Below are 27088 nucleotides of genomic sequence, written 5' to 3'. Positions count from 1 at the left end.
ACAATTTCCGCCATTATTTCCGCCCGTTTTTGAAACCACATCCCCTAAATACCACTCCCATTTGACTAAATTTGTCAGGTTATTTAACATTTGAACACATTTCTGGGGGCTTTGGGGTCTTGTTTTATGTGTTTAAAAAGATGAAATTGCCCTTTAAGCTGCAAGTCTCAGTTCCCCCAAGAGACCAGTTTACTACTTATTTAATTAAATGTGAGAAACAATGTATCTAAGTGCAGGTGTAGGTGTAACTTTCTGGGCTCTCTGCCAAAAGCCCACTTATTTAATTTTAAATGTGAGAAACAATGTTTCTAAGTGCAGTTCTGGGCTCTCTGCCAAAAGCTACTTTTTAATTAAATGTGAGAAACAATGTATCTAAGTGCAGGTGTAGATGTAACTTTCTGGGCTCTCTACCAAAAGCTACTTTTTAATTAAATTTGTATCTGTAAATAAGGGATTTTTCAGTAAGAATCATCCCAATCAGGCCCAAAACATCCCTCCAAATAATTGCTTGTGAGATTGCAATGCAATGGTGTGGGCTTTGGGGCCATATTTTTTTTATTGTATGTATGAATAACTTTATTTATAAAGCGTTGCAAGGGTACGCAGCACTTATTTTTTTTTTTTACCTTGAATGCCATTACCCTGATTCTTTTAAGGATTTATAAGAGAGAACACAACCTTATGATAAATGACCATGTATTTTGGTTCTGTGCAATTCTGTCGAACTGAAACAGACATTGTTTAAGGCTGTCTGATCTGGTTAAGCTGAAGGTCATGCAAATGGATTTTAGGCATGTCAGAAAGCAGATTGTAGTTCTGCTAAATCTAGTTGTTACCGGCTGCGGTCATAATTTGTTTGGCAATAAATGTACTGGGGTGATAATATCTCTCAAGCTGTTCTGCACTCTGTACCTTTTGGCTCTGTGAATAGAGAAGCATACATGAGACCAGTCTCAGAATCCTAACTATTCAGAGCTGTAAAACAGTGTGATGCAGCCCAGGCCTGGTAGATGTAGGAGTGTACCATTAGGTAGGACTTGTCACCACTGTGTAAGACTGTAACCAATTGTCATCAGAAATGTAATTATGCCCCATTATTGACTCTCTTATCTTGATTTTTAAAATGTAGTTATTTCATTTCATTCAACCAGAACACTGATGGATTCAAGGATATTGGAAGATCTATTCCCTAGTTTATGAATATTGGTAAATGTTCTTGCAGCTTCTCTCTGGCTGTGGAGCTCTGGTTCAGAGTTCCAAAACTATGAAGAAGTAGCCGGCTGGCATGTCGAGGAGAACTGACTTCTGGTACATTATTTTAATGGACACTTTTTAAATCTTTAAACATCTGCCGCTCTGGTTGTTGAAATGTTAATAGTAAGGCTGCAGCATCCCCTTAATCACTTAGGATTCCTTCTCTTACTCTAACCCACTTTGCCCCTTCCTTGCCCCTACTTAAGCTATTGGCTACTGGGCATGCTCACTTTCAAGCTAAGGCAGTGAATCTTCTTGGCTCAGATTACTAAACGTGCCCCTTCAGTGTAGTCACCAATAAAGAGATGGCATTGCTGATTCCCATAAACAAATCATTAAGGTTGAAGAGACCGATACAAATAAAAAAAAAAAAGAGTTCTGGGAATGAATTCCAAATTCAAAAAAAAAAAAAAATCCCATTTACATGGATTTATCCTGTAGGCTTAAAGCTCACCCACTGCGTTTTAAAGCAGAAGCCAGGATAATAGCTGATCAGTTTTGCCTTTCTTGAGGCTCATCAGTGTAGTGATGTACTGATGAGCCCCAAGAAGGGTGAAACTGGTCTGTAGTTGGGAATCTGATCAGCTATTATCCTGGCTTCTGCTCTAAAACCCAGTGGGTGAGCTTTAGCCTATAGGATAAACCCATGTAAATGGGATTTTTTTTTTTTTAGGAGTTTGGAACTGATTCCCATAGAAACTCGGCTCTAGCTTTGATGATGTGTCAAAGGGCCACCAGGTTTAAGGCCGCTATTTGTTATAGGAAACTCTAATGGTGCTGGTGAACGGAGAGGATATATGCAGTACATATTATGCTGTTTGGTTGGGGTGATGTGGCCAACTTATATAAATAGTAGGAAAACTTAGGCTTTACAAATCCTTTAAGAGTCAGAACCAGAGAACAGAAATAGAGAAACAATTACTGCTTTTATTTGCCGTTATTATTAATTATACTGGAAGACTGCTTAGATTTATATTTTTGTCTTTATGTGAAAAACATTTTTGGAAGGAAAACCCCTTTAATATAATTCTAGGTTTACATGCATACCGGGATATAGGGATATTGCATTATCTTTATAAGACTGGAGACGTATAAAATACAATGATTTGTATTTGTAATTAACCTCTATTGTGGTATGCACCACCATAGAATTCCTGGATAGCATTGAAATCAGTAGTGCCCTTGTATATGAGCTATTAGATCTTTATAAAATACAGTACATATGATGATTTGCTAATTAGTAATTCCGATATACTGGCCTCTGTAAAATAAGATTGGTCTATACACTGCAGGGCTGATTAGTAATGTGTGCAGATGTGAAATGCATAGCTACATATAAATCGGCTTAGTTATCAGCCCTGCAGTATTGAGGTATTATAGGGTTGCAGTCCTAAATCAATGGGCTTTCCTGTTTAATCTTATTTGCAGCCCACACCAAGTGAGATTTTTCCTGCCTGAGTCACCAGCTGAAAGCTACAAGCAGGCGAGTGCTCTACATTGTGCACATAGTTGCCAGTATATTTGTGGTATGCTGCTAGGCTTTCATATGTCTGTGTTAGCTTTATTAGAAAGAACATATTTTGTGCGTCTGCACAGCTAATGCACTTGGGTTTCTCCAGAGGCTGAAATATTTTTCATGTTAATTAGAACCTATTTGCATTGAGCACCTGAGCAAGGCTTATACACTGTTCTATAATTTCAGTGATTTGTTGTTTTACATAAACTGTATTATGGAGAGCATACATTCATGACATTGCACTACTCTAACTGTTGTAACATGTTCCCAACATGTTTCACATGTAGTAAATCACCAGTAACAAAAATGTTTACATTTTTGCATTAGCCTTTTGCATTAAGGTTACTGATCTAGTTACCCGGCCTTGTCTGGATAGTCTGGAAAATGCCAGAGACGGCTTGGGGGGGTGTATAGTAGCATCTTTGGGCGGGATGGGTAATCACAAATTTTTAGTTCATTAGTCATATTATTGTTGGTAGATAAATGCAGGTTGTGTTGCCAAGATATGCTTCTTCACCTCCTTTTCCATCAAAATATCCTAAAAAAAAAAGGGTTTTGAATACAATTTATCAATTTCGCCAACATGGTACACTGTGTAGGTTGACACATTTATTATGGAACTATGAAGCGGATTGTATAAATGTACCTCAAAATAAAAATTGTGTAAAATATTTTTACAGATTATACATGGCATTCTAGGCCATGTTTTATGCTCAGTTGCTTCCCCCCTGCCAATTTATAGAATGATGTTACAAAACAATGTAATTTTCAGCATAAAAAATTATACATACACTGATTATGATTTCTTTACCATGCATATTGTTAATTCATCTGTAAAGCTTTATAAATGCATTCATTGTACAGTATTTTTGTATAGCACTACTTATGTACGTAGCACTGTACAGCAGAACAAACGGGGGTCATTACAATAATAAATACAAAGTAAAGTTATATTAAAGATTAAGTGCTAAGTGAGACAAGAGGAAGGACAATAGAGTTTACAATCTAAGTGTTCCATTTTATGTTAACCTTGCCAAATCTATAAAAAAAAAAACTAAAGATCTATAAAAAAAAAAAAACTAAAGGGTGCAATTTTGGGCCAGTTTAAACAACATAAGCTGTGTAAAAGCAGTGCCACGTGTTGTATTTTCATTGCTGCTACCAGCTGAGGATTGCTTTCCATTCTCTTAGGTAAGTGGGGTGGATGAGATGGCACCTGCCAACCATACTCAACAATACAGTAGCTCCATTGTTGTATGCAGTTACACGCCATTAAGTCCATATGACATTTGACTGATTTCCAAAACAAACCCCTAATTTGTTTGAGACTTGAGCACAGTTAAAAGTGTACCCTTAATAAACAAAAAACATGTTGCTATATTTTACAATTGCTATATTTTGCCTGAAATTAAACATTTGGAATCAGTTGGACTGAATATGAAGGAGTTTTAGGCATTGCTCAGTTGGGAAGTTTTGTATATCAAATACACAGATTGCAAAGAGCAGGACCCAAAAAACTTCAGGGCTCACTGGAAAGCTCTGGTTAGTGTGAAGAGAGAAGGGTGAAATGTGTGTTGCTTGTTTGATCCTTTTTTTCTTTAACCACAGTTTCATTGCACTAGTAATTTATTTAACACAATCTGCCTTATGAAATGTGACAGGCCTGCAGCACTCTTTCACTCATTTGACTATGACATGAATCATTTATATAAAATGAAATACATGATGGTAAAAGTACAGTTTCTCATACTGCTGAAGGTGTGAACTGAGCAAAATATATATTATTTTGCATGCTGCCACATAGCTCCAAGGTAAATGTAACCAAATATCAAATCCTCCATAGGATAGCATGAGCATGTAACCCTAATTTGTTTATTTAAATTTCACTAAAAGAACTAATCAGTTCTTAGTAAATAATTGTCCTGTTCAGTTTTCCAAAGCTACATAGTCATAGACTGAATACTTGGCATTCGGGCTTATCCAAAACGCTCAGATTCAACAAAATTGCAAACCAAACCCTGGATTTGGTGCATCTGTAGATTTTACATATTGTTTGGTGGGACCTCTAATGAACTGCAATTAAAGTGTTCCTGTTCTTTATTAATTTCCTGTATTCTTTTGGGAAAGAAGCAACAAAGCATTAAGGCCCAACCTGTGTGGTTAAACTCAGACATAAGAACATAAATATGAATATAGTTAGAAAGTGCTGTGGAATATGTTGGCACTATGTAAAAAAAAAATAACAAGACATAAAAGCTTGATAGCTTCACATGCAAAGACCTCATACACATTTTATATCAACAGTAAACGATTCAGGTTGAGAGTCTATTAAGAATAGAAATATTTTGATAACATATTTTGTAGTAAAAATACTCGCTCTAGAAGAGCCATTGTTTCAGGGTTTCACATAGCAGATGGCTAAACCCAAACAAATTGTCACTGTCTGACAAAGGACATAGTATTTAAACATTTAAATCAAATTAAAATGTGAATTAGGCTCCAGGGCCTGATGGGACTCGTCAAGAACTATTTAGGGAGTTTTGTTTTTTTTACAGTTTACCAAATCGTTATTAATGATTTATTTTAATCAGGTATGGTTCCAGGTGATTTAAGGAAAACTGATAATTGGTTTCTGGTTTCAGCCTGGACATTAAGGGCCTATGAAACTTTTTCATGATTATGTTGCTCCCCAACACTTTTTCCATTTAAATGTGGCTCAAGGGTATAAAAGGTTGGGGATCCTTGGTCTTGGTGGTGCTTTTTGTACATGGATAGAGAATTGGCTGAAGGATCTTATGCAGAGTGGTTTCCAGTGTTTTTTTTTTGGGGGGGGGGCCTTAACGCTTTAACCTTATTAATTGGACTGAGGCTTTAAAGATATAAATCAGTACTTGCAATTAAATCCACCCATTATTTGTCATCTACCTTGCAGGGAAGGTGGCGATCTGGGTGATTGAATATTAGATGAGGTTCACCCTTGATAAATATCATGCTATGCACTTGAAGTAATAGCAGTATACAGCTTATCTGTACCAATATTCAGACTAAAGCTGGCCATACACGTGGCGATCTCACAATGTTTCGTACGACCGTCGGTCGCACGAAACATCGTCAGATCCGCCACACACCATTCAGGGCTGAATCGGCAGGTAAGGAGGTAGAAACAATAGGATTTCTACCTCCTTCTGCCGATTCAGCTCTGAAGGGAGAATTTTGGTCAGGCGCCTTCTATGGCGCCCAATCAAAATTTTCTAACCTGGCCGATCGGCGAGTCGACCGATATCAGCAGCTTCCTGCGATATCGGTCGGCTCGCTGACATGCCATACACGCACCGATTATCGTACGAAACGAGGTTTCGTACGATAATATCGGTGCGTGTATGGCCACCTTAAGGCAAATTCCTAATGGAGAACAGCATGGAAGTGCAGCTTTGGTCACCAGTACTAAAAGGAACATTTACTGAAACAGAAAATTCCATAAAAGAGTAGTCAAATCATAAAGGTTGTGGAGGATCTCCATTATAAAAAAAAAAGTCAAGTGGGGATTGTTTACGCTGGAGAAAAGAGGTGCTTAAGGGAGTATATCTAATTGGGATTCTAAAGCCTTAAAAATGCTAACAACAACAAAGAGCATTGCATCCCCAAAAATATTTAATAAAACTCCTTTGTATTCTTTAGATTTTGTAAGTCAAGTATAATACATTTACTTTTAGCTACTTATCTCTGTTACTGTTAGGTGATGAAAATGTTCTCTGTTCCCAGCTAGAAAATGAGTAATCTCCTATGGCAGTGTTCGGTCTGTCAGGGTACTATTGGATTACAAGGTTCACAGTTCGGTCAAGGCAAAATCTTTTCCTTAGAGGACACATTGGACTGCAGTTTCTCAAGAAAATGTGGCAGAGATGCTTGATTTTGTTCCTTTTTTAAACATGCACTTCATACTATAAAATTCCTGGTTTTCAGGTTGCAGATTGGTAGTAGAAAATGACTGCATTATCATAGTTCTTCTCTTATTCAGTCCCTCTTTTCTTGAGTCATGTTGTATTTATATTTAATATGTGCACTGATGTTTGCACTCTGCTTTCTATACCCTGACCCTGCCCTAATTTTTTTTTTTTTTTAAACCTTCCCACAGGTGTTGCTGATGGAGTGGGTGGATGGCGGGACTATGGTGTTGACCCTTCTCAGTTTTCAGAGACTCTGATGAGAACTTGTGAACGTTTGGTAAAAGAGGGACGTTTTGTGCCAACCAGCCCTGTTGGAATTCTCACCTCAAGTTACTGTGAGCTGCTTCAGAACAAAGTTCCTTTACTAGGTAAGCAAGAAACTTTGCTGCAAAACTTTGCTTCCTCCCTTCCTATCCAGCTGTAGGATCTATTATCAAGATTGCTTGGGACATGGTGTGTTTTTCTGTAATTTGAATAACAATACCTTAGGCTGATGCCACACGTGGCATTTTTATGCTGCGTATTTTCTCAGCCTAACAACGCCGCACAAGCCACACAGCCCCTGACTATGGTGTTTTTCAGCCTAGTACTGCTGACGTAGCAAATCCCGTTTCCATGGTGCTAATAGTGCGAAATAGTAAAAAACGCTGTGTATTTCCGCTAGGTCTGGCAGCTGCCTTTGTGTATACATAGGAATAGCTTGCTGTGCAAATACTGGCGTATTTCAGCAAACGCTTGAAAAATCCGTGGTAAGGCGTTTTCTAGCGTATTTACGCATTGTGTGGCTTGCTTCGAGTCTTTTCAAGTTATTTCTATGGATGATGATATTGTGCGTTTTTCAGCCGCCGAGAAAATTAGAAAATACGCAGCGTAAAAACGCCACGTGTGGCATCAGCCTTATGTCTTCTCTAAAATGTAGATATGAAATAAGCTCACTAGGGTTGTTTTGCAACCAATATGGACATATGCACTACAAGGTGCTGGTTTAATATTATAAAGAGAAAACTGAAATTAAAGAAAACTGTTATTTGTTTGGCCCTAAAAGAGATGGCCTTTCCAGAGTTTTCTGGATGTCACGTTTCCAGATAAAGGATACCATATTTGCATTTCTGTTCTCATAGCTAAAATCACAAACAATACATTATATTCATATATTGAAAGGGCAAGTTGTGGTAAAGCATTTAAAAATTATTATAACTGCCTTACCACAACTTATCCTTCCAGTATGGGTCCTCATGCACTTTAGGTTGGGTCACCATGAATATAGTTACATTTTTCTCCTACAATAGAATATAATTAAAGCAAGGATCTAACCCTTTAGGTCACAAAAGTAATTCCATTACCTTTTATTTTCTGGAAAAAAATATATTAAGAAACTCTGCATTCCATAACAGTCTTGTGCCCAGGCCCACTGCCTAAATGTTTAGGTCTGAGAATTTCTATCCAGACAACATGAACTGTATTTAAGCAGTCTCCGCAAGATGTCTGAGCTGAAATCCATCTGTAGAGCACAGACTTGTGATGAAGCAAATGTCATTAATATTAATGTAAAGGTCAGAGTTGTTCAGGATGTTCTGTCCTAGCTGAGAGACAATTTTATTGCTTTCCAAGTATAGCTATTATTTATAACAGATAAGATATGGTGACTGGGTTATTGCTACTGAAGGTATCCAATCACTTACTGAATTCATATTCTATATTGACCTGATATTTTAGGCCAAGCTATTTAAAATAATATAACCTTTAATGACCATGAGGTTTTATTATTGGTATAACTTTCTAAAAGACTTTTAATGCCCTGACTTGTTGCCAGAAATTTCACTACCAAGTTCAAGTTCACTAACAAGGAAACAGGTTGATAAAGGTGTACTGTACATCATAACACACTTATAATTACTTGTTACCATACTTAATATTTTAAACTGGGTAACAATAAGAAACGCATTTGTCAATGTCTTTTACATGAATGGTATGAAAAAAAATATTCAAAACAGAGAACATACTTTCATTCCTTTTTTTTATAGTAGTGTGTATATATAGGTGTTAGTTATGTTCAGGGTGCATTTTGCATTTTTCTCTGTTATTAAACTATTTTGTTCTTTGTAGTGTATTTTGTTCTTTATGTGTAAAGTGACACATTTTAAATGAACATTAAGGTACAGCACTAGCAATTAAGCTGTGTGCCAGCGAATTCATGACCTGGTATTACACACTACAACAAAAGCACTGTGCGGATCTGTTCCGTATTTAAGCTCAAGAACAATCTGAATATATACAGTTCTCCCTATAGAGAGGCATTATTCACATTTATTGTGTTGCTAGTCCTATTGAATTTTGGTCCATTTACTTAAATCTGCTTAAATGCAGACAAGCAAAATATGTTAAATTAACTGTGAACACAAAGTGAAACATGCCTTAAATAGAAAAATCATGGGAAATGGTTTGATGCAGTTGACAAATGTAGTGATTAGTATGGGACCTATAAAAACCTTTATCACGAGTCATTGCTCTTACCTCAATGTATGCTAAACTGAAAGTACTCAATCACTTCTACTAAAATGCATTTTTATAAGTTTTCTTATAAACCCAGAGAAGTCTGAAAGTGATTTTATACAGTCAGCTTTGTAGTTTTTTATGAACAGACATTTGTGTGGGTGTGCTTTAAGACAACAGTTTCAAAAGATAGCTGCAGAAGAAGTTTAAAAGAACAAAAAAAGGGCAGTTCAAAATATGTCTTAAAGTGTTACTGTCTATAGTAAAATGAAAGCCTCTTGTTCTTATTTTATTGAGATCCCCCTGCCCTGGAACAAACTCAGACTCTGCCGCCCCTTCTTACAATGCATACAATGCAGCAAGCCCATACACTTTTATACAGGGATAGTCAAGTCTTCTTGGCCTGGGAAAGTATTCCTCGTGGCAGACACCTAAATGTACTCCCAGAAGGTACAGTAGAAGGCTATTCAGGACACTTTGACGCTAAAGCTTATGTTAGAAGGGTACAAAATAGATCTTGAAAAACATTATCTACAACACCTTTTATCTGCCTCCTCTTATCTATTAGTAGAACCGCCTTCAAACCTAACATTGCCCTGTCTTCAGGAGTGGTGGATCCTAATATAAAAGAGAAAGAGAGGGTAAATGTTTTATGGTGCCTAGAAATCATAGTCTCAGACCATGAAGTACTGAAGCTTTAGGGCTCTGGTACACGGGGAGATTAGTCGCCCGCGGCAAAACTCCCTGCTCGCGGGCGACTTATCTCCCCGAGTTGCCTTCCCCCTGCCATCCCACCGGCGAACATGTAAGTCGCCGGCGGGATGGCACACGCGGCGGGGCGATTTCGGGAAATCGCCAGAAAAGCCTTGCGAGTCTTTTGCGGCTATTTGCGCGAAATCGCGCCGCCGCGTCTGCCATCCCACCGGCGACTTACATGTTCGCCGGTGGGATGGCAGGGGGAAGGCAACTCAGGGAGATTAGTCGCCCGCGAGCAGGGAGTTTTGCCACGGGCGACTAATCTCCCCGTGTACCAGAGCCCTTAAGGTAGAATTCTATTGTTGGGCCTTAAACATTATACAATCTTATGCATATAAGCCATCATTGCCTTCTGTGTTTTGGGTTGGAGGGAGGCATTTTTAATTTGTTACTGGCTGGGCATTAGGGGTCTGCAGAAATAATAGAATCTTATATATTTTGGATATATTTTCTTTTGTCTAGTTTACTGTACATATAATGCACATTGACACTTTTGTGTTCCTTTTCCAGGAAGTAGCACTGCTTGTCTAGTTGTCCTAGACAGAACAAGTCATCGTTTACACACAGCAAATTTAGGAGACTCTGGATTTCTGGTTGTTCGAGCAGGTGAAGTTGTACATCGGTCAGATGAACAGCAGCATTACTTCAACACTCCATTCCAATTGTCTATAGCCCCTCCAGAAGCTGAAGGAGCAGTGCTAAGTGACAGGTATGTACCCTTGCCCTGTAGACTACAGTTCTTGCTTAAAGGAGAAGGAAAGGCAAAGTCACTTGGGGGTGCCAAAATGTTAGGCACCCCCAAGTGACTTGAATCGCTTACCTTTTACCCCGGGCTGGTGCCCCTGTTCAGAGAGAACAGCACCAGCCCGGGGTAGCTGCAGTGCTTCCTCCTTCCTGTATCGCTCACGCACATGCGCAGTAGAGTGAAAAGCCGAACTTCAGCAGAGAAGTCGGCTTTTCACTCTTCTGCGCATGTGCCTATTGTGTTAGTCGCAGTGAAATTAAGCCGGAAGGAGGAAGCTCATCGCTCCAGGTACCCCGGGCTGGTGCTGTTTTCTCCTAACAGGGACACCAGCCCGGGGTACGAGGTAAGCGATTAAAGTCACTTGGGGCTGCCTAACATTTTAGCACCCCCAAGTGACTTAGCCTTTCCTTCTCCTTTAAAGGATGGAACTTTTTAAAGACTGGAAATTTCTAGCTTTGTAAGTTTTTTTTTTTTTTTTATTGTGTATAACTTGTGTCTGGCATGTTGGCAAACTTGAAATTAGGTGTACGTTTCTAGAGCCAGTACTTAATACAAGTAAAGGGTCTATTATCCAGAATGTGTGAGACCAGGGGTTTTCCAGAAAAGGGATCTTGTAATTTGGATCTCCATGCCTTACAGAAACAGTACTAGCATAAAAAAGTGTTTCAAAATAACAGAAATACAACGTACTTTTCCTCTGTACTGGTAAAACTGGTGTGTTTGCTTGAAGGAATACTGTCATGGGAAAACGTTTTTTATTTTTTATCAGAATATATCAGTTAATAGAGCTTCTCCAGTAGAACAGGTTGTTTTTTTTTATATTTAATTTTGAAATTTCACAATAGGCATATTCTTAATTCCTGTCCTTTTTATGTGTAATTTAGAAATAAAAACTAAAATCATTATAGAATCTAAGAATTTAAGAAACACTACCAAAAAATCAAAGTACTGCACTGGTAAAAGTTGTGTTCGCGCCACCGCGTATGCCATCCCACCGGCGATTTACATTTTCGCCGGTGGGATGTCATATTGGGGAGATTTGCTGCAAACAACAAGGGAGATTTGTTGCGGGCGACTAATCCCCCGTGTACCTGAGCCCGTAGGGTTTTGTAAGCAAACATACCAGTTTACCAGTGCAGAGCAAGAGTACATTATATATATATATATATATATATATATATATATAATATATATGACAATCCAACTTGCGGTGCACTCAGTTTAAGTACAAAAGTATGGGTGCGTATTCAACTCCATTCACAGCGAGTCCTTCCGTGTATACACAAATTTTCCAACCGAGTCGCACTCCCAATTCGTTAAAAAGAATCTTTTATTTGCAAATCTTTAAAAAGTTCCATATAGTATCATCAAGTAGAGCAAAAATATTAGTTAGACATACCACTTAAGCGCAACGTTTCGGGAAAACTTGTGACCCCTTTCTCAAGCGCAACAGCGTGGCCATCTTACTTTTACAAAGCATATCAACTTGCCATTCCGTACTTAAAGAGAAGAAGGAAGTGACGTAGCGAGTCACCATGGAGACCAAACAACACAGTGTTCAGCCTACATGGAAGTCGATACACCTATCCATCAAAATAGCTTATACATAAGCAAGACTAATATAAAGTTTTTCATAATGACATATATATCATAAGGAAAAGAGCTTAGCAATGTATATACATATAGAAATAGAAACCTCCATATTAGAAAAGACTTAAAAGGTAGCAAAACATAGTGCATAATTAACTGGACCAAAAAATCTTTTTACAGAAATAAATGTAAATCAAAGTCTCTGTTTAACCCCATAGGGGCAAGTGTATTTAATCGATGTATCCATTCAACCTCAGTTCTTTTTAGAATAGAGACACGATCTCCACCTCGTCTAGGAGGAGGGATATATTGTATAACGCGGAATCTTAGATCTTCAGATGTATGTCCCATCTCAAGACAATGTCGAGAGACGGGCAAAGTGGTGTTACCTGTATTAACAGTTGATCTATGTTGGGAAAACCTATCTCGAACCTTCTGGGTGGTTTCACCAACATAGATCAAATCACATGGACACACTAACATATACACTACAAAGTTAGTGTCACAAGTATTGTGGCTACGGATATTATAAACTTTCCCTGTAACAGGGTGCGTGAAATTGGCACCTACCAGTACAAAACGACATTGAGCACAGCCTTTACATTTAAACATGCCTTCTTTTGGCGGACCAAGGAAGGTGAACCTTTTTGGAACAGAGGGAACCTCGGCACGAACCAACTTACTGCCTATAGTACCACCCCGTCGGAAGGACATCATGGGTGGTTGTTGGAATGTTAGAATAGAAGGGTATGACTCTCTCAAAAGGTGCCAATGTCTACTCAAAACTGTTTGTATCTGACGGCTATGTACATGATATTGTGAGACAAAAGTCATACGTTGTCCTACCCGATTCTTTTTCATTTTATTTGGGCCACTATAGTTTGACACTTTAGACAAACCTTCTTGTAATACTTTTTTAGGGTAACCCCGATTGCCCAATTTCTTTTCCATTTTATTTAAATCGTTATTGGCAGTATCCTCATCATTAGCTATTCTACACACCCGAGTAAATTGGCTAATAGAAACAGATTTTTTAACTGATGACGGATGAAAACTGTCATATCTAAGTAATTGGTTACGGTCAGTGGGTTTAGTATATATACGTGTGTGAAAACGGTCAATATTTCTAGTAATTTCAACATCCAGAAAAACAATTTTGTGGGTATCTGCTGTCATAGTGAATTTTATGTCCTGATGGACCATGTTATAGATATACTTAGATATGACAGTTTTCATCCGTCATCAGTTAAAAAATCTGTTCCTATTAGCCAATTTACTCGGGTGTGTAGAATAGCTAATGATGAGGATACTGCCAATAACGATTTAAATAAAATGGAAAAGAAATTGGGCAATCGGGGTTACCCTAAAAAAGTATTACAAGAAGGTTTGTCTAAAGTGTCAAACTATAGTGGCCCAAATAAAATGAAAAAGAATCGGGTAGGACAACGTATGACTTTTGTCTCACAATATCATGTACATAGCCGTCAGATACAAACAGTTTTGAGTAGACATTGGCACCTTTTGAGAGAGTCATACCCTTCTATTCTAACATTCCAACAACCACCCATGATGTCCTTCCGACGGGGTGGTACTATAGGCAGTAAGTTGGTTCGTGCCGAGGTTCCCTCTGTTCCAAAAAGGTTCACCTTCCTTGGTCCGCCAAAAGAAGGCATGTTTAAATGTAAAGGCTGTGCTCAATGTCGTTTTGTACTGGTAGGTGCCAATTTCACGCACCCTGTTACAGGGAAAGTTTATAATATCCGTAGCCACAATACTTGTGACACTAACTTTGTAGTGTATATGTTAGTGTGTCCATGTGATTTGATCTATGTTGGTGAAACCACCCAGAAGGTTCGAGATAGGTTTTCCCAACATAGATCAACTGTTAATACAGGTAACACCACTTTGCCCGTCTCTCGACATTGTCTTGAGATGGGACATACATCTGAAGATCTAAGATTCCGCGTTATACAATATATCCCTCCTCCTAGACGAGGTGGAGATCGTGTCTCTATTCTAAAAAGAACTGAGGTTGAATGGATACATCGATTAAATACACTTGCCCCTATGGGGTTAAACAGAGACTTTGATTTACATTTATTTCTGTAAAAAGATTTTTTGGTCCAGTTAATTATGCACTATGTTTTGCTACCTTTTAAGTCTTTTCTAATATGGAGGTTTCTATTTCTATATGTATATACATTGCTAAGCTCTTTTCCTTATGATATATATGTCATTATGAAAAACTTTATATTAGTCTTGCTTATGTATAAGCTATTTTGATGGATAGGTGTATCGACTTCCATGTAGGCTGAACACTGTGTTGTTTGGTCTCCATGGTGACTCGCTACGTCACTTCCTTCTTCTCTTTAAGTACGGAATGGCAAGTTGATATGCTTTGTAAAAGTAAGATGGCCACGCTGTTGCGCTTGAGAAAGGGGTCACAAGTTTTCCCGAAACGTTGCGCTTAAGTGGTATGTCTAACTAATATTTTTGCTCTACTTGATGATACTATATGGAACTTTTTAAAGATTTGCAAATAAAAGATTCTTTTTAACGAATTGGGAGTGCGACTCGGTTGGAAAATTTATATATATATATAAATTTTTTTTTTTTTTTTTTTTATATTACGGTCCCTTACGATTGCTAAAAATAATAGGATTGTTTTGCCACCAATATAGATTCATGCCGCTTATGTAGGATCAAGTACAAGGCACTTTTTCATTACAAAGAAAAGGGAAATCATTTAAAAAAAAAAAAATATAATAGATTTATTTGCTTAAAATGGAGTTCATGGAAATTTGCCTTCTGGTAATTTGGAGCTTTCTGGAAAAAGGGTTTTCAGATAAGAGATCCCATACCTGTACTACTGCAACAGAAAGTCCTGATGTTGTTGCTGTGTCCCAGAGCCATAGCAAGTTATTGCAGATTCTTGATTGTAGGATAGCTTGGTGGGGAAAGGAGGGTGTAATAGGCAAATGTATATAGCTGGTCACAAATGTACAGGTCCCGTTAGTGCAGTGAGATACCAACCATCTCCTCTGCTAGGTGGGTTTTTAAACATGGTTGCACACTTCTAGGACAGGGCATTGATGCAATTTAACACACTATTAAGTGGTCCATTTACTTATTCTTTAACAGAAAATATCAAATGTTTTTGTAAAATGCCATTATGTTACCAATGTTTATATCCTGTTATAGCCTTTTTCACACAATTTCATGCTGCTCATTTATTAACAATAAGAATGAAGTCCATAGAAGTACGACACATTATTAGGCCATATATATAGCTCTATTTTTTTAATTTTATTTATGGGTTTGCCTAATGGAGACATTTAAAACTGATTTTTCTTCTGAGATTCTGTAAAAGTGCTTGCAAAGAGTGCTCTAAATCACCCTCTTCTTGAAATAGGATTATAAATGCTATAGAATCCCTCTGGGATATAACAAGGAGTCTGTGGCCATCTGGCAGGGAGACAAGGGTGGTTACACAGGTTTAAAGCTTATGGCACAGTGCATTAAATTATCTGCTGACCTCCATCACCATAAAAGGCCTACCTCCATTCTGATAGTCTGGTATTGGCTGAGCTGAACATAGGTCAGGGACCATATATGACCCAAATCGTCAATCTGAAGGTGCCGAGTTGGCCACTAATGTCTGCCTCCCAGCATTTCTTTCTCACCCCCTTCCTAACACACAGCAAGGCAGGCCCTCTTGTATATTTAATAATGTGTTTCAGTTAATAGTGAAAAAGTACTGCACTGCATCACTATATAACCGTGTATGCTTTTCTCTATTAGTTCACGGTTTGATATGATGTTTCCTTGGAGGAATGGTTACTGCTCAGTGGAGACTAAAGTTGCAGGGCATGTGATCAAAGTCATCTCACTTTGCCTTCACAGCAGTAAAACAAATGCAGCGGCACACTATGTTCTAGCCAAGGAGAGCACACTTCACTTGGCACACAGCTCCGTGATGGGAGTGTTTAGAAATCTGCTCTCTCATAGGATGCCTTTATGGCAGATGAATAGTAGAAACTGGCAAGAGGTGCACATTCAGCAGGAGTATGACCGTTGCACTTAACCTTGACATCTATTAGCAAATGCTCACACACATAATATTCAATCCTGTTGTTCTGCTGCCTATGAAACACTGCTTCGGCTGCACGGATCAGCCTTTTTCTGTCTGCCTAAGGCTTACAGGACTGCTTTTCAGCTGAGGCAAGGTCACAAAATAACTTCACATTATTATTACACAATAAATAATTGTTTAGTAAATATCACAATCCTGTAATTTACATGTGAAGCACACACTGTTCCCTTTTGTTTTTCCGAATGAGCAAAAATCACTTAGGGCTCTGGCACATGGGGAGATTAGTCACCCACAACAAATCTCCCTTGTTGCAGGCGACTAATATCCCCAAAATGCCATCCCACCGGCGAAAATGTAAATCGCGGAAGTTGCCTTGAGAGGAAACTTACACAATTTCAGGGAAATCACTGTGCCGCGTATGCCATCCCACCGGCTTTTTACATTTTCTCCGGTGGGATGGCATTTCAGGGAGATTTGTCGCGGGTGACTAATCTCCCCGTGTGCCAGAGCCCTTACAGAATATTCAGGTGGCAGAGTTGTGATTGATCTGAAATGCCTTTTACTTCTATCAACTTCCCAACCTAATACTGATGTCACAGGAGGGGGCAACATGTTGCTCACCAACCCCTTGGATGTTGCCTTTTTTGAATTCCTGACTTGGGGGCAGGTTTGGTTGAATAAAAACAAGACTTACAACCAAATAAAGCCCCCTGTAAGCTGATAGTGTGCATAGAGGCTGCCTAATAGCCAATCACAGCCCTTATTTGGCACCTCTGTGAACTTTTATGCTGCTTGTGTTGCTCTCCAAGTCTTTTTACATTTGACTGTGGCTCACGAGTAAGAAAGGTTGGGGACCCCTGCTATAGAGTGTAAATAAAACCACCCATTGCTACTAGTACTAATGCTTTTTGCTTTTTGGCTGGATAAGGCTGAATACTTCAGACCAGTGGGGTCAGATGGTTTCAATTATGCTTGCTGGGGAGAGGCATGGGTGGTTCCAGCTTTATTTCCACCACACCATTGAGGAAACACCCTCATTAAATTTTAGATTAATTTGTTTACAAAAATGAGTGTAAGTATAATACACGTGTTTGATTATTATATGTCGTGCACATTATCTTTCCAGGCTTTATATGGGCAAACTGCTATTTTAGTTCCTTTTGACTGAATTCTGTGTGTCTGTATCATCAGCCGCATTTAAAGTTTGAGGCGTCTGAACTTTTCCACCTCCTGGTATTTAATCCTAAATAACATGCACATTACATTGAGAGTGCCTTTAAATGTGTGTATTAATAAACTGCCAAAGTCACAAATGTCAACTCCAGTAGACATGTGACCTAGATGGATATTTGTCTTTATTTCAGCCTCAACTACAATGTGCCTTTACCAGATACTGTAATTGTTCATGTTTGTCTTTTCACAGCCCTGATGCTGCAGATAGTAGTTCCTTTGACGTTCAGCTAGGAGACATTATTCTCACTGCAACTGATGGGCTGTTTGACAACATGCCTGACTACATGATTCTTCAGGAGCTAAAGAAGTTAAAGGTAGAGTGATTTCTTTTTGCCTACAGAAGAATGTTCATTTTTCTAATGGAAGGTGGAATTATTAACTGGTCACTGACACACATGCTTTGTCTGTATAGATTCATATTATTATTATCTGTTTGATGCAATACGTGCCCTCTCATATTGCCATTCTTTCTGCCCATCTGTTTAGAATGCAAACTATGAAAGTATACAGCAGACGGCACGCAGCATTGCTGAACAAGCACACGACTTGGCCTATGATCCTAATTATATGTCACCTTTTGCACAGTTTGCATGTGACTATGGGCTGAATGTAAGAGGTAAGCAATACGTGTGGTATAATATGTGCTCCTCCAAGTTCTGCAACTTTATGAATAGCTTATATGTGCTTTTAAAGGGCCACTATAACTTGATTTTGACATTTTCCCTAATATTGGTCCTTTAATTATTTAGCTTTTTCTTCAGCAGCTGGTCCAATTTATTCTAGCAACCAGCCAATGGTTTAAGTAATGTAGCCTCACATAGAAATATTTTTTTTTTCTGGCTGTGAAGCTCAGTGACTCTAACAGCCATTAGCATTTTATTACAGGTATGGCATCAGTTATCCAGAAACCCGTTATCCAGGAAGCTCCGAATTACGGAAAGCCAGTCTCCTATAGACTACATTTTAATCAAATAATTCAGATTTTTAAAATTGATTTCCTTTTTCTCTGTAATAACAAAACTTTACCCTGTATTTGATCCCATCTAAGATATAATGAATCCTTCTTGGATGCAAAACAATCCGATTGGGTTTAATCAATGTTTTATTGATTTTTTTTTTTTATTATACTTAAGTGTATGGAGATCAAAATTACAGAAAGACCCCTTATCCAGAATACCCTTGGTCCTGAGCATTCTGGATAACAGGTCTTATACCTGTAATTGCAAAGTTGCTAAGAGGTTGACATTCCATCACATATAACAAGACTGGTTGTAAATAACATAAATCCATGGCATGAATACCTTAAACTGCTTTAAGTAAGTGTCCAAAGGATACTTTAAGCCCAAAGGATATAGGATATCAAAAAACGCTAAGCAAGTCAGTGGCCAGCAACCTTAAGAGACAGAGGAAGTGCGAGCAAGAAAAAAGCTGCAAGCCCAACTAGTAACAGCCACATATAGGGTTGCCAGCAATGTTCACTGTGAGCTGTAAGCGTATGCGCATGCACATACATTCTGAGGGCCCCGCACACAGCAATGTGCACAAAGAATCTTATGGGAAAACATTTTGTATTTGTTCTGACTTGATCACACAGTTTTTAGAAATGCACATACAAAATACTTTTAGTGCGCACATAGCCAAGAAGGAATTAATAATTGTTTTTCTTTCATTTCCTTTTTCTCTCTAACAATTAACCAGTACCTTATATTTGATCCTAACTAAGATATGTTCTGGACATTATATCCATTTTTAATGGGCTAACTACAGTGAGGCCATAACACTGACCTTTTCAGAGCTGTATTAGTAATATTTCAGGGAATGTTTTAAGGCTATTTACTTTTAAATTAACTTATAGTATGAGGTAGGCAGTGATATATAAGGATATTTTGTAAATGGCCTTTTATTTTTTTGCGGTGTTTGAATTATGTTAGCAGATCTCCAGGTTGGAATCTCAGCAGCTTTCGCTTGTTAGGGTCCAAATAACCCTTTCAACCATGCAGTGGTTTAAATAAGTGACTGGGAGATGAGTAGGAGAGGGCCTGGCCAGAAGGTTAAGTAATAAAAAGTGACCATAGTAATGAAATAGTATGCTGCAGCAACATACCCATACATGTGTTCCATCTGCTAAAGCATTAGCAAAGAAGCAAGTAAGGAGGAGCCACAGCAGTTCTGATTGTTCCGGCTTTTGGCCCAAATGAGCAGAATGTACTCCCACTCATACGGAATCTGTCCATTGCTTCTGATACCATACAGTATTGTCCAGCGTTTGTTTAAGATATCTTTTCATGGGTTGTGGAAATGAGCAGGCTGGAGAATTGCTTGTAGATCTGACATGTAAATAGATTGTTGGGAGGGAGGTGGGAAGGCCAAATGTTCTTTTATTCATGAATAAAACAGCCCATCAAGCCCTCCCATTCACTGAAAGACCAGCACTTTAATGTGTAAGAATAAATGCATCAGAGATTATTTGTCACATACAGGGATAAAAGCAGGGCCGTGTGTAAATAAACACTGTGTATGTATATATAATGTTGATTTTTATTTTTTTTTGCCCCAGGTGGAAAACCAGATGACATCACTGTTCTCCTGTCAATAGTAGCTGAATATACAGACTAGAGCGCTTGAGGCATCATCCGCTTTTCCTTTCCCCTTTGCCTACTCTAGAACTTTTAATGCTATGTTGCACTGTCTCCTGCTGGCAGGATTGCAGTTTTTCACCGATTTCATTGGCCAGTTGTACAAGCGGCTCGATGCTGTGTATGTATTTAGTTTGACTGAGTTCATCACAAACCACTACTGTCTAATCAATGATCCATCAGATAGGAAAGTGAAAGGTCTTACATGGGGAAAAAAAAAAACCATCGTCAATAGGGTTTGGGTTTTTTTTGTTTGTTTGTATTTTTTTACTATTGTTAAAGGGAAACTAATTAATTCACCCCTTCAAATTTGCACCTGTATAGTAACCAGTGATCAGAGGTTCGGTATATCTACTTACATCAGATCTTTGCAAATGTTTATACACAATGTTAGCACTTACTTTTCCAGCACCCCCCTGTCATGTCTCATCCCAATTCTGGTGCCAGAGACAGATAAGCGCTGGAGAGAATGACTTCCCATTGCACTTGCAAGGTGTTTGTGTACAATGCAATGTACAGTACACTGAAATACTACATCCAGGAACTGGGGAGTGTGTAATCATTTGCATTTAGCTGTTGTCCATGCAAATACATACTGCAACTCTGCATTAAAGGGGAACTGTCACTATTATAAAACAACTAGAAGAGTAAGAGTGCAGACCTATGCACAGGGATCTCCTTCTTAGTACTGACTTCCCCAATTGCTTATCAGTTGAAAAGTAATGAATGAAAAGTTATTTTTATCGATACATGTTCAACTTTAAAAATGGGAACAGTTACTTCCCACTGCATCTAAAACACTCTTGTTTCCCCTTTTATGGTGGGGCTGACAGAGTATCTGCAGAGTCACCACGTGTTATTGCTATCCCAAGCATCCAGCCTCTACTTAGCTGTAAGTGTTACGGCTGCTCTAACGGTATGCATATCAGCTTGTTGGTTCCTTCCAACATGGGAATTGGTATTTCTATGGGGAATTAACTGAAAAGCCATGTTTATGTACAAATAAATATATATTTCTGGGAATTATATAAATTGTAACAATGTCAATAATATTTTGGGACTACATTTCTTATCAAACATTCTGTGTACTAAAAATGTCTCTCAAATGTTATTGGACATATTTCATTGTATTATCGGTGTGGTGTGTGTCACGTTACCTCAAACTGTACTTTTTTTTAGTGAAATTGTACTGTATCTGCATAACCATGTCCAGCTTTTATTTAAACACTTTTCAACATGTACTATGTACATGTCATAACAGTTGTGTGTCATGCTTGTAACAGGCGGATAAATTTCAGTGGTAATGAGCTATTCTTTTAAATTAAGAGGGACCTATGCCCTACCATTCTTTTATAACTTAATGTAAAATTGCTCAGAATGCTCTTTTGAGCATATTTTATAAATATTATAGTATATATAAGATATACTATATATGTGTGTGTGTGTGTGTTATACACATTAATATAATATGCGCACACTGTGTGTACAATACACACCTATATATAGTGTATATATACTATAATGTAGTCTGAGCCCCCCCTGTTTGGCTGAAGTGACGGCCAAGCAATACCTCCCTAGTCAATGTGACAGGAGCGATAGAACTGAGCAGGGGGGCATCTGGGGTTGCTTCCCGACTGTAAATATTTCTGATATTAACAACGTAACAACTATGAATATCCTGAAATCTCTAAAATCTCAATAAGGTAAAATGCTCTCAAGAGCACTATGAGCAATTTTATATTGTTATATGTTGGTTATTGGTCCACTTTAAGAAAAGCATATTTTGTCCTTGAGGTCACTTTAAAATATTTCTTCAATTGCCTTAACTGCCCTTAACTTGACAAGAGCGACAGCACTGAAATTCAGCATCTAAAGGCTGAGCTTATGTTAAATAATGGTTGAGGTAGAAGGTGGCATTTGTAACGATTGTCTTTCGCTGGATATTTGATGTGTCTGCACACCCTGGCTTCATAGATGAGATATAGCTTGGTGCTCAGTCAGGGGGATCAACACCCCCTCCAATGCAATGCAATATGAAATCAGGCACGCTGGGGCAGTTCCAAGCAGGCAAGTCCCCTGTGTTTGTGTCACATTGTAATGTAATAAAACACAGGGGATTATTGCCGCTTGGAATTGCCCCAGTGTGCCAGTTGGTTGCTATTAGTTCCCATAGGCTCCATGCCCATATACATGGGCACCAGTGTTATCTCTATGCCATGCTCAGCCTTTGGGCTGCTAAAACTGCTTCTCACTGTTTGCTTGCACATACATAGTCTGCTAATGGCCCCAGGGTTGGCACCAAACATTCACACTGAGGAATAAATGCTCAAAGTATGTTGGCAGGTTGGAAGCTAAGTTAGGAGTGTCACTGTTGTTTGAGCTGTACCACTGGCCTACAATGGTCCAAATAATCAGTGAACAGTATGGAAACATCTGTAGGTAGTGTCTTGCTATGGTGTCTGGAGGAGTGTATAGGAATGCTTTCTGCAGCAGAACTGTGGATTAAAGGGCCAGTAATACACATGACTTTCTATTCAATAGAACATCAAGGGGGATATTTATCATACTGTGTAAATAGTGGAGTAAAACATTACTGGTGATGTTGCTCATAGCAGCCAATCAAATGCTTGTCTTTGGTTTTCTAACTGTTCTAATCTAATTGCTGATTGGTTGCCCTGGGCAACATCACCAGTAATGCTTCACTCTACTTTTTACACAGCATGATAAATATACCCCTAAGTCTCTTGCAGTCTGATCCTGATTATTATGTTTTTACTGGAGCAAAGAAAGGAGGGGAGAAATTATCCCCAAGAAAAGAAATAGAGCCCACACCTTAGCTTGTGTGTGTAGGTCATCAGGAAGGGAGTGAAAAGAGTGATGAGAATCCTGTTTAAATTAATGGCTGAGGCCTTCACATACATTTGCCTTTTTCCAGGTGTCCTGGCAGTTTCAGTTTTCTTCCTTCACTGCAAGTTCTTCTTATTGGCAGAATCTATTGCTATATATCAGTTGTCGCTCATGGGCCTATGTGACATGGCCTCAATCTATAGCTGAGATTTCAGTATCTCTAAGGAGCGGCCAATGTGGTAGCTCCTACTTTAACAAATAACCAAAAATAATGCAGACTCTTCTATTCCACAGTGGTTTTACTGGTCAGAAAATATAGAAAATGTAAAACCTACTTATAGGGATATATATTCTCTTTAAAGTTGATACACAGACATCAAATGTAACCTTTTGCATTAGAAGTGCATTATGGCTTTTTAATTGGATTTTTTTCACCTAAAGCAACAAAACCATACTCCTCAAATACTTCTGTCTGCTACAGTTTAGCTTACTTCATTGACTGGGAAATGTAGCCTTGTGTCAAATTTAGGCTTGACACCATGCCTGTTCTGAGACGTTACTGGTACTTTGGTTCTGGTCTGACCCAAATCTTAGAGGTCACATGAGTTGGCGTAAGCCTTTACAATGCCTGCCTCCTGTTTTCTTGGATGTAATTTGCAGGTGACCCGAGGCACTTGGGTTTTTTTGTAGCAATTTCCTCTAGTTTATTGACAACATGAGCAAGCATACAAGGCAGTGGCAGATCATAGAGCAATAGGCAGGGGCATGGCATTTGGCCAGTGGAGCAGTTGCGGGTCTCTGTAAGTGCGGCCTTAATAGTGTCCCCAGTATTGTTGGACTGGGTCTATATATTCAGTGTAATGTGGCAGCTGACACCATACCAAGAGCACAAGGGGAGTCTGTACTGAACTGGGAAAATGCTACATATGGGGCAAGGAAGGTGCCACTCATTTCTATGTAAAGGTCCAGCATAAATTGCCCCCTGCTGGGTCAGTAATGGCCTGACACTACCAGACTAAATAAGGTTTTATGAAAGAAGAGAACTACTGATTAGGGGCTTTTACTGCTGGTTGTAGCTTTATGGTACCTTTAATGGTAAATAGAAATGGCAGCAATTTTAGCCTTTGTACAGCACCCTGACTCGGTTCTACATGCTTTTACTGTAAAAGCAACTGATTATTTGGAATATCATGCATTTGCTGCCCCAAGTTGGAGGCATTAACCATCTAGAGTTTGTTATTTTTGGGGGCAAGTATGTCACGATGTGACCCGGAGCTTCTAGCCAGGAATATGCAAATGGATGCCATATTAAGTTCCTAAATCTGCAGAAATACCCCCCCCCTCCCCACCACCACCACCAAAGCAAAGTCTAGGACCTTAAACTGGGCATAGTGTAGCAACCAGCACACTGGGTCAATTATGGATGATCTGGTCATCTGGGCCAACCATAGGATCACCATGGCGTCTGAAGAATACACAGATCAATGTGTTGACCCAGTCCTTGCCTGGCTGGATTTGCTAACCTATGTTTTAGATATCCAGCCAATTTTCTGACCGGTATTGGCTATGCAAGCTGTTTGGAGGGCCCCCTACATGGGCTAGGAAGGTGCCATCTCAGTCTGGAGGGGCCGATTCGGCATGTTTTGTTGTCCCATGTATGGGCAGCTTTACATGACGATTCCCAGACAGGTTTATTCATGTGTTGTCTCATGTTTTCCTCTTTGTTTTGTGTGATAATTCCTCCTGCTGTTTCCCGCATGTATTTTATGCAATTCTTTATCAGCTCTGTGTTCTGTAGTCACTGAAACCCTCCTTGCGAATGATCAAAGATGGATTTACCATTAATCGCATTTTCTCTTGCCAGAACACCAAAGACATGTACAGCGAATGAATAGCTTTCCAGCTCTGTGTATAAAGCAATACTGTAGTATAAGAACTCCTATTTTTATCATTCACCATAAAATCAGCATTGTGTAGTAGAAGCACTGGGGTGCCAGCGGATGTGCCAGTCTTGGTTTTGCACATTGCCACTCAGTGTGAATGTCTCTGCCTGATCTCTTCCGCTAACGCTGTCTGCGCACAAACCAATCTTAACACATGCACTTTTTTTGTTTTGAAAGAGTTAAAAGGTAATTGTGTGATCAAATGTATTGAATCATTTATTCTAACTGTACATAACCCATTGTATTGCCAGGGCTGATCCATTGTGGTGGGTGGGGAGTCACAAGTGAATGTTGTGTGTAGGTGGTAGAAAAGGGATATTTGGCTTATTTAATGCTGCTTTATCAGTATGTCACTACTTTGTATTAAGGGTAAAAGGTGCGAGTGGCTGTTTGTCGCTGAGTGATGATGTAATGATGATGTAATATAGGCAACCGTGACTGATAACAGTTTGAATGTTTTCTTAACCTTAGCAAATTCCACATGGTGTCAGAGTCTTTCCGCTTAAGGGTTCGTTGAGTTCATAAGTCTGATTAGATTATGAACTTACTTACTGTGCGGCACTGTGCCGAGACCCTGGCAGTTTGTTACACTGTCGGAGACCCACCTTCCAATGTTTTTCTAAACACCTTTATGTGGATGTTGAGAGTGAGGGTACAGAAGACATGTATTTGCATACTTGACCCCTCCCCCTCTTTTTTATGCCATTGTATATTTCTTAGGCAAATGTCTTCAACTGATGTATGAAGTGTCACTTAAATACAGGAATAGCTTTGTAAATAAATTGAAACTGTAAGAAATTATTTAATAAATATAGTATTTATATTAAAAACCATTGCCTTTGTGTTTGATTTGCCTTATGGGAACACAGTAAGGTGTGAAGACCAATGGCATACAGGACTGAGCTAGAAGGAAAATCATGGCACTGATCACTTTCCATTGCTTACAGAAGAATATACCCAGCTTTAAGTCTAGCTCATACCAACTGAGTACTCACAACTCTCTATAACCCATCAGCCATAACCTGTCTTGTCAGTGGGAAGCTATCAATAAAGGTGTGGCCCCTTCTTTGTTTCATTATTGTTTGGCTTTTTAAAAAAAAAAATTTGGCCAATTAACCTCTGCATGAAAAAAAAATCTGATCAATTATGATATGGGTGTGTTGGGTGGTCAGTTTAGTAATTTATACAGCTGCATTGCTGCTTTCTAATCTAAATTCCTGGCTTGTGATCAACCTGTGAAATCGGTACAGTTTGTTTGGGACCCCTGCAGTCTGGCACATGTCATGGTTGTGCAGCTTGTGGGCTGCAGGAAGTCTGAAACAGAAGGCATAAAAGAAGACAATAAATCCTGTGTTTCTTTTGATAAATCTTACTTAGTTTTTACTTTTCCTTCTCCTTTTAAGAGCCAAATTTCTGCACTAGCGATAAAGCACCCCCAGGACCCGCTCCGATGCTAAGGAGATAAGCACAGATTGGATATGGGGGACAGCATCGGGGCTACTGCCTCAGACGGCTGCACCACTGGCCCGAGCCCAAACTGTTTCATGTGGAGCTGCCATACTTCCTTCAGTGTCAGATGCTAACCCCTTTGGGCCCCCTGCATGTGTCAGTATTGACCACCATGGTTGTGCGTTCCACCAAACCAGGAAATGTTATGTGCTGACACTGTGTTGCACTCCTGAACTGTCTCCCATTGCACTACAATGTCTCTATGGTACATATATTCAGAGGTGTATATTGCCGATGTACAAAAGGTATTTACATGGCAATCTAAAGTGCAAAATTCTGTAACACTATAAATAATGCACAGCAGTAAAAACAACCCAAAATACCAAAGTGGGATCAAACCTAGCACCCCAAATATAATATGAATATAAAAGTGATGGCCCCAGGAACATGGGATGTCTGTAGCAGTGTGGGAACAGACTGAAGGGAGAAGCATAACGGATTTAGAGAGGTACCACCCTCACATTTATAGGGCAGCTTAATAATGTTCTCTTAGCCATGTGGCCACTGTTGCATAGAATTGCAGTGA

At 39.0% G+C, this 27088-nt stretch overlaps 1 protein-coding gene across 1 annotated transcript in view; it reads left to right on the top strand.

Moving 5' to 3' along the window:
• Positions 1-25883, top strand: part of pptc7 (PTC7 protein phosphatase homolog) — a 34228-nt gene extending 8345 nt beyond the window's left edge. The window contains exons 2-6 of the mRNA XM_002937690.5: positions 6906-7085; positions 10477-10675; positions 17818-17941; positions 18114-18243; positions 20185-25883. Of these exons, the coding sequence (XP_002937736.1) occupies positions 6906-7085; positions 10477-10675; positions 17818-17941; positions 18114-18243; positions 20185-20243 (692 nt within the window). The 3' untranslated portion in view covers positions 20244-25883. The remainder of the gene's footprint in view (positions 1-6905; positions 7086-10476; positions 10676-17817; positions 17942-18113; positions 18244-20184) is intronic.
• Positions 25884-27088: the final 1205 nt, after the last annotated feature.

The sequence above is a fragment of the Xenopus tropicalis genome, chromosome 1 (assembly GCF_000004195.4).
Source record: "Xenopus tropicalis strain Nigerian chromosome 1, UCB_Xtro_10.0, whole genome shotgun sequence".
Classification (NCBI taxonomy): domain Eukaryota; kingdom Metazoa; phylum Chordata; class Amphibia; order Anura; family Pipidae; genus Xenopus; species Xenopus tropicalis.
The sequence above is the reverse complement of the archived record's forward strand: the minus strand, read 5'-3'. Positions and strand labels throughout refer to the sequence as shown.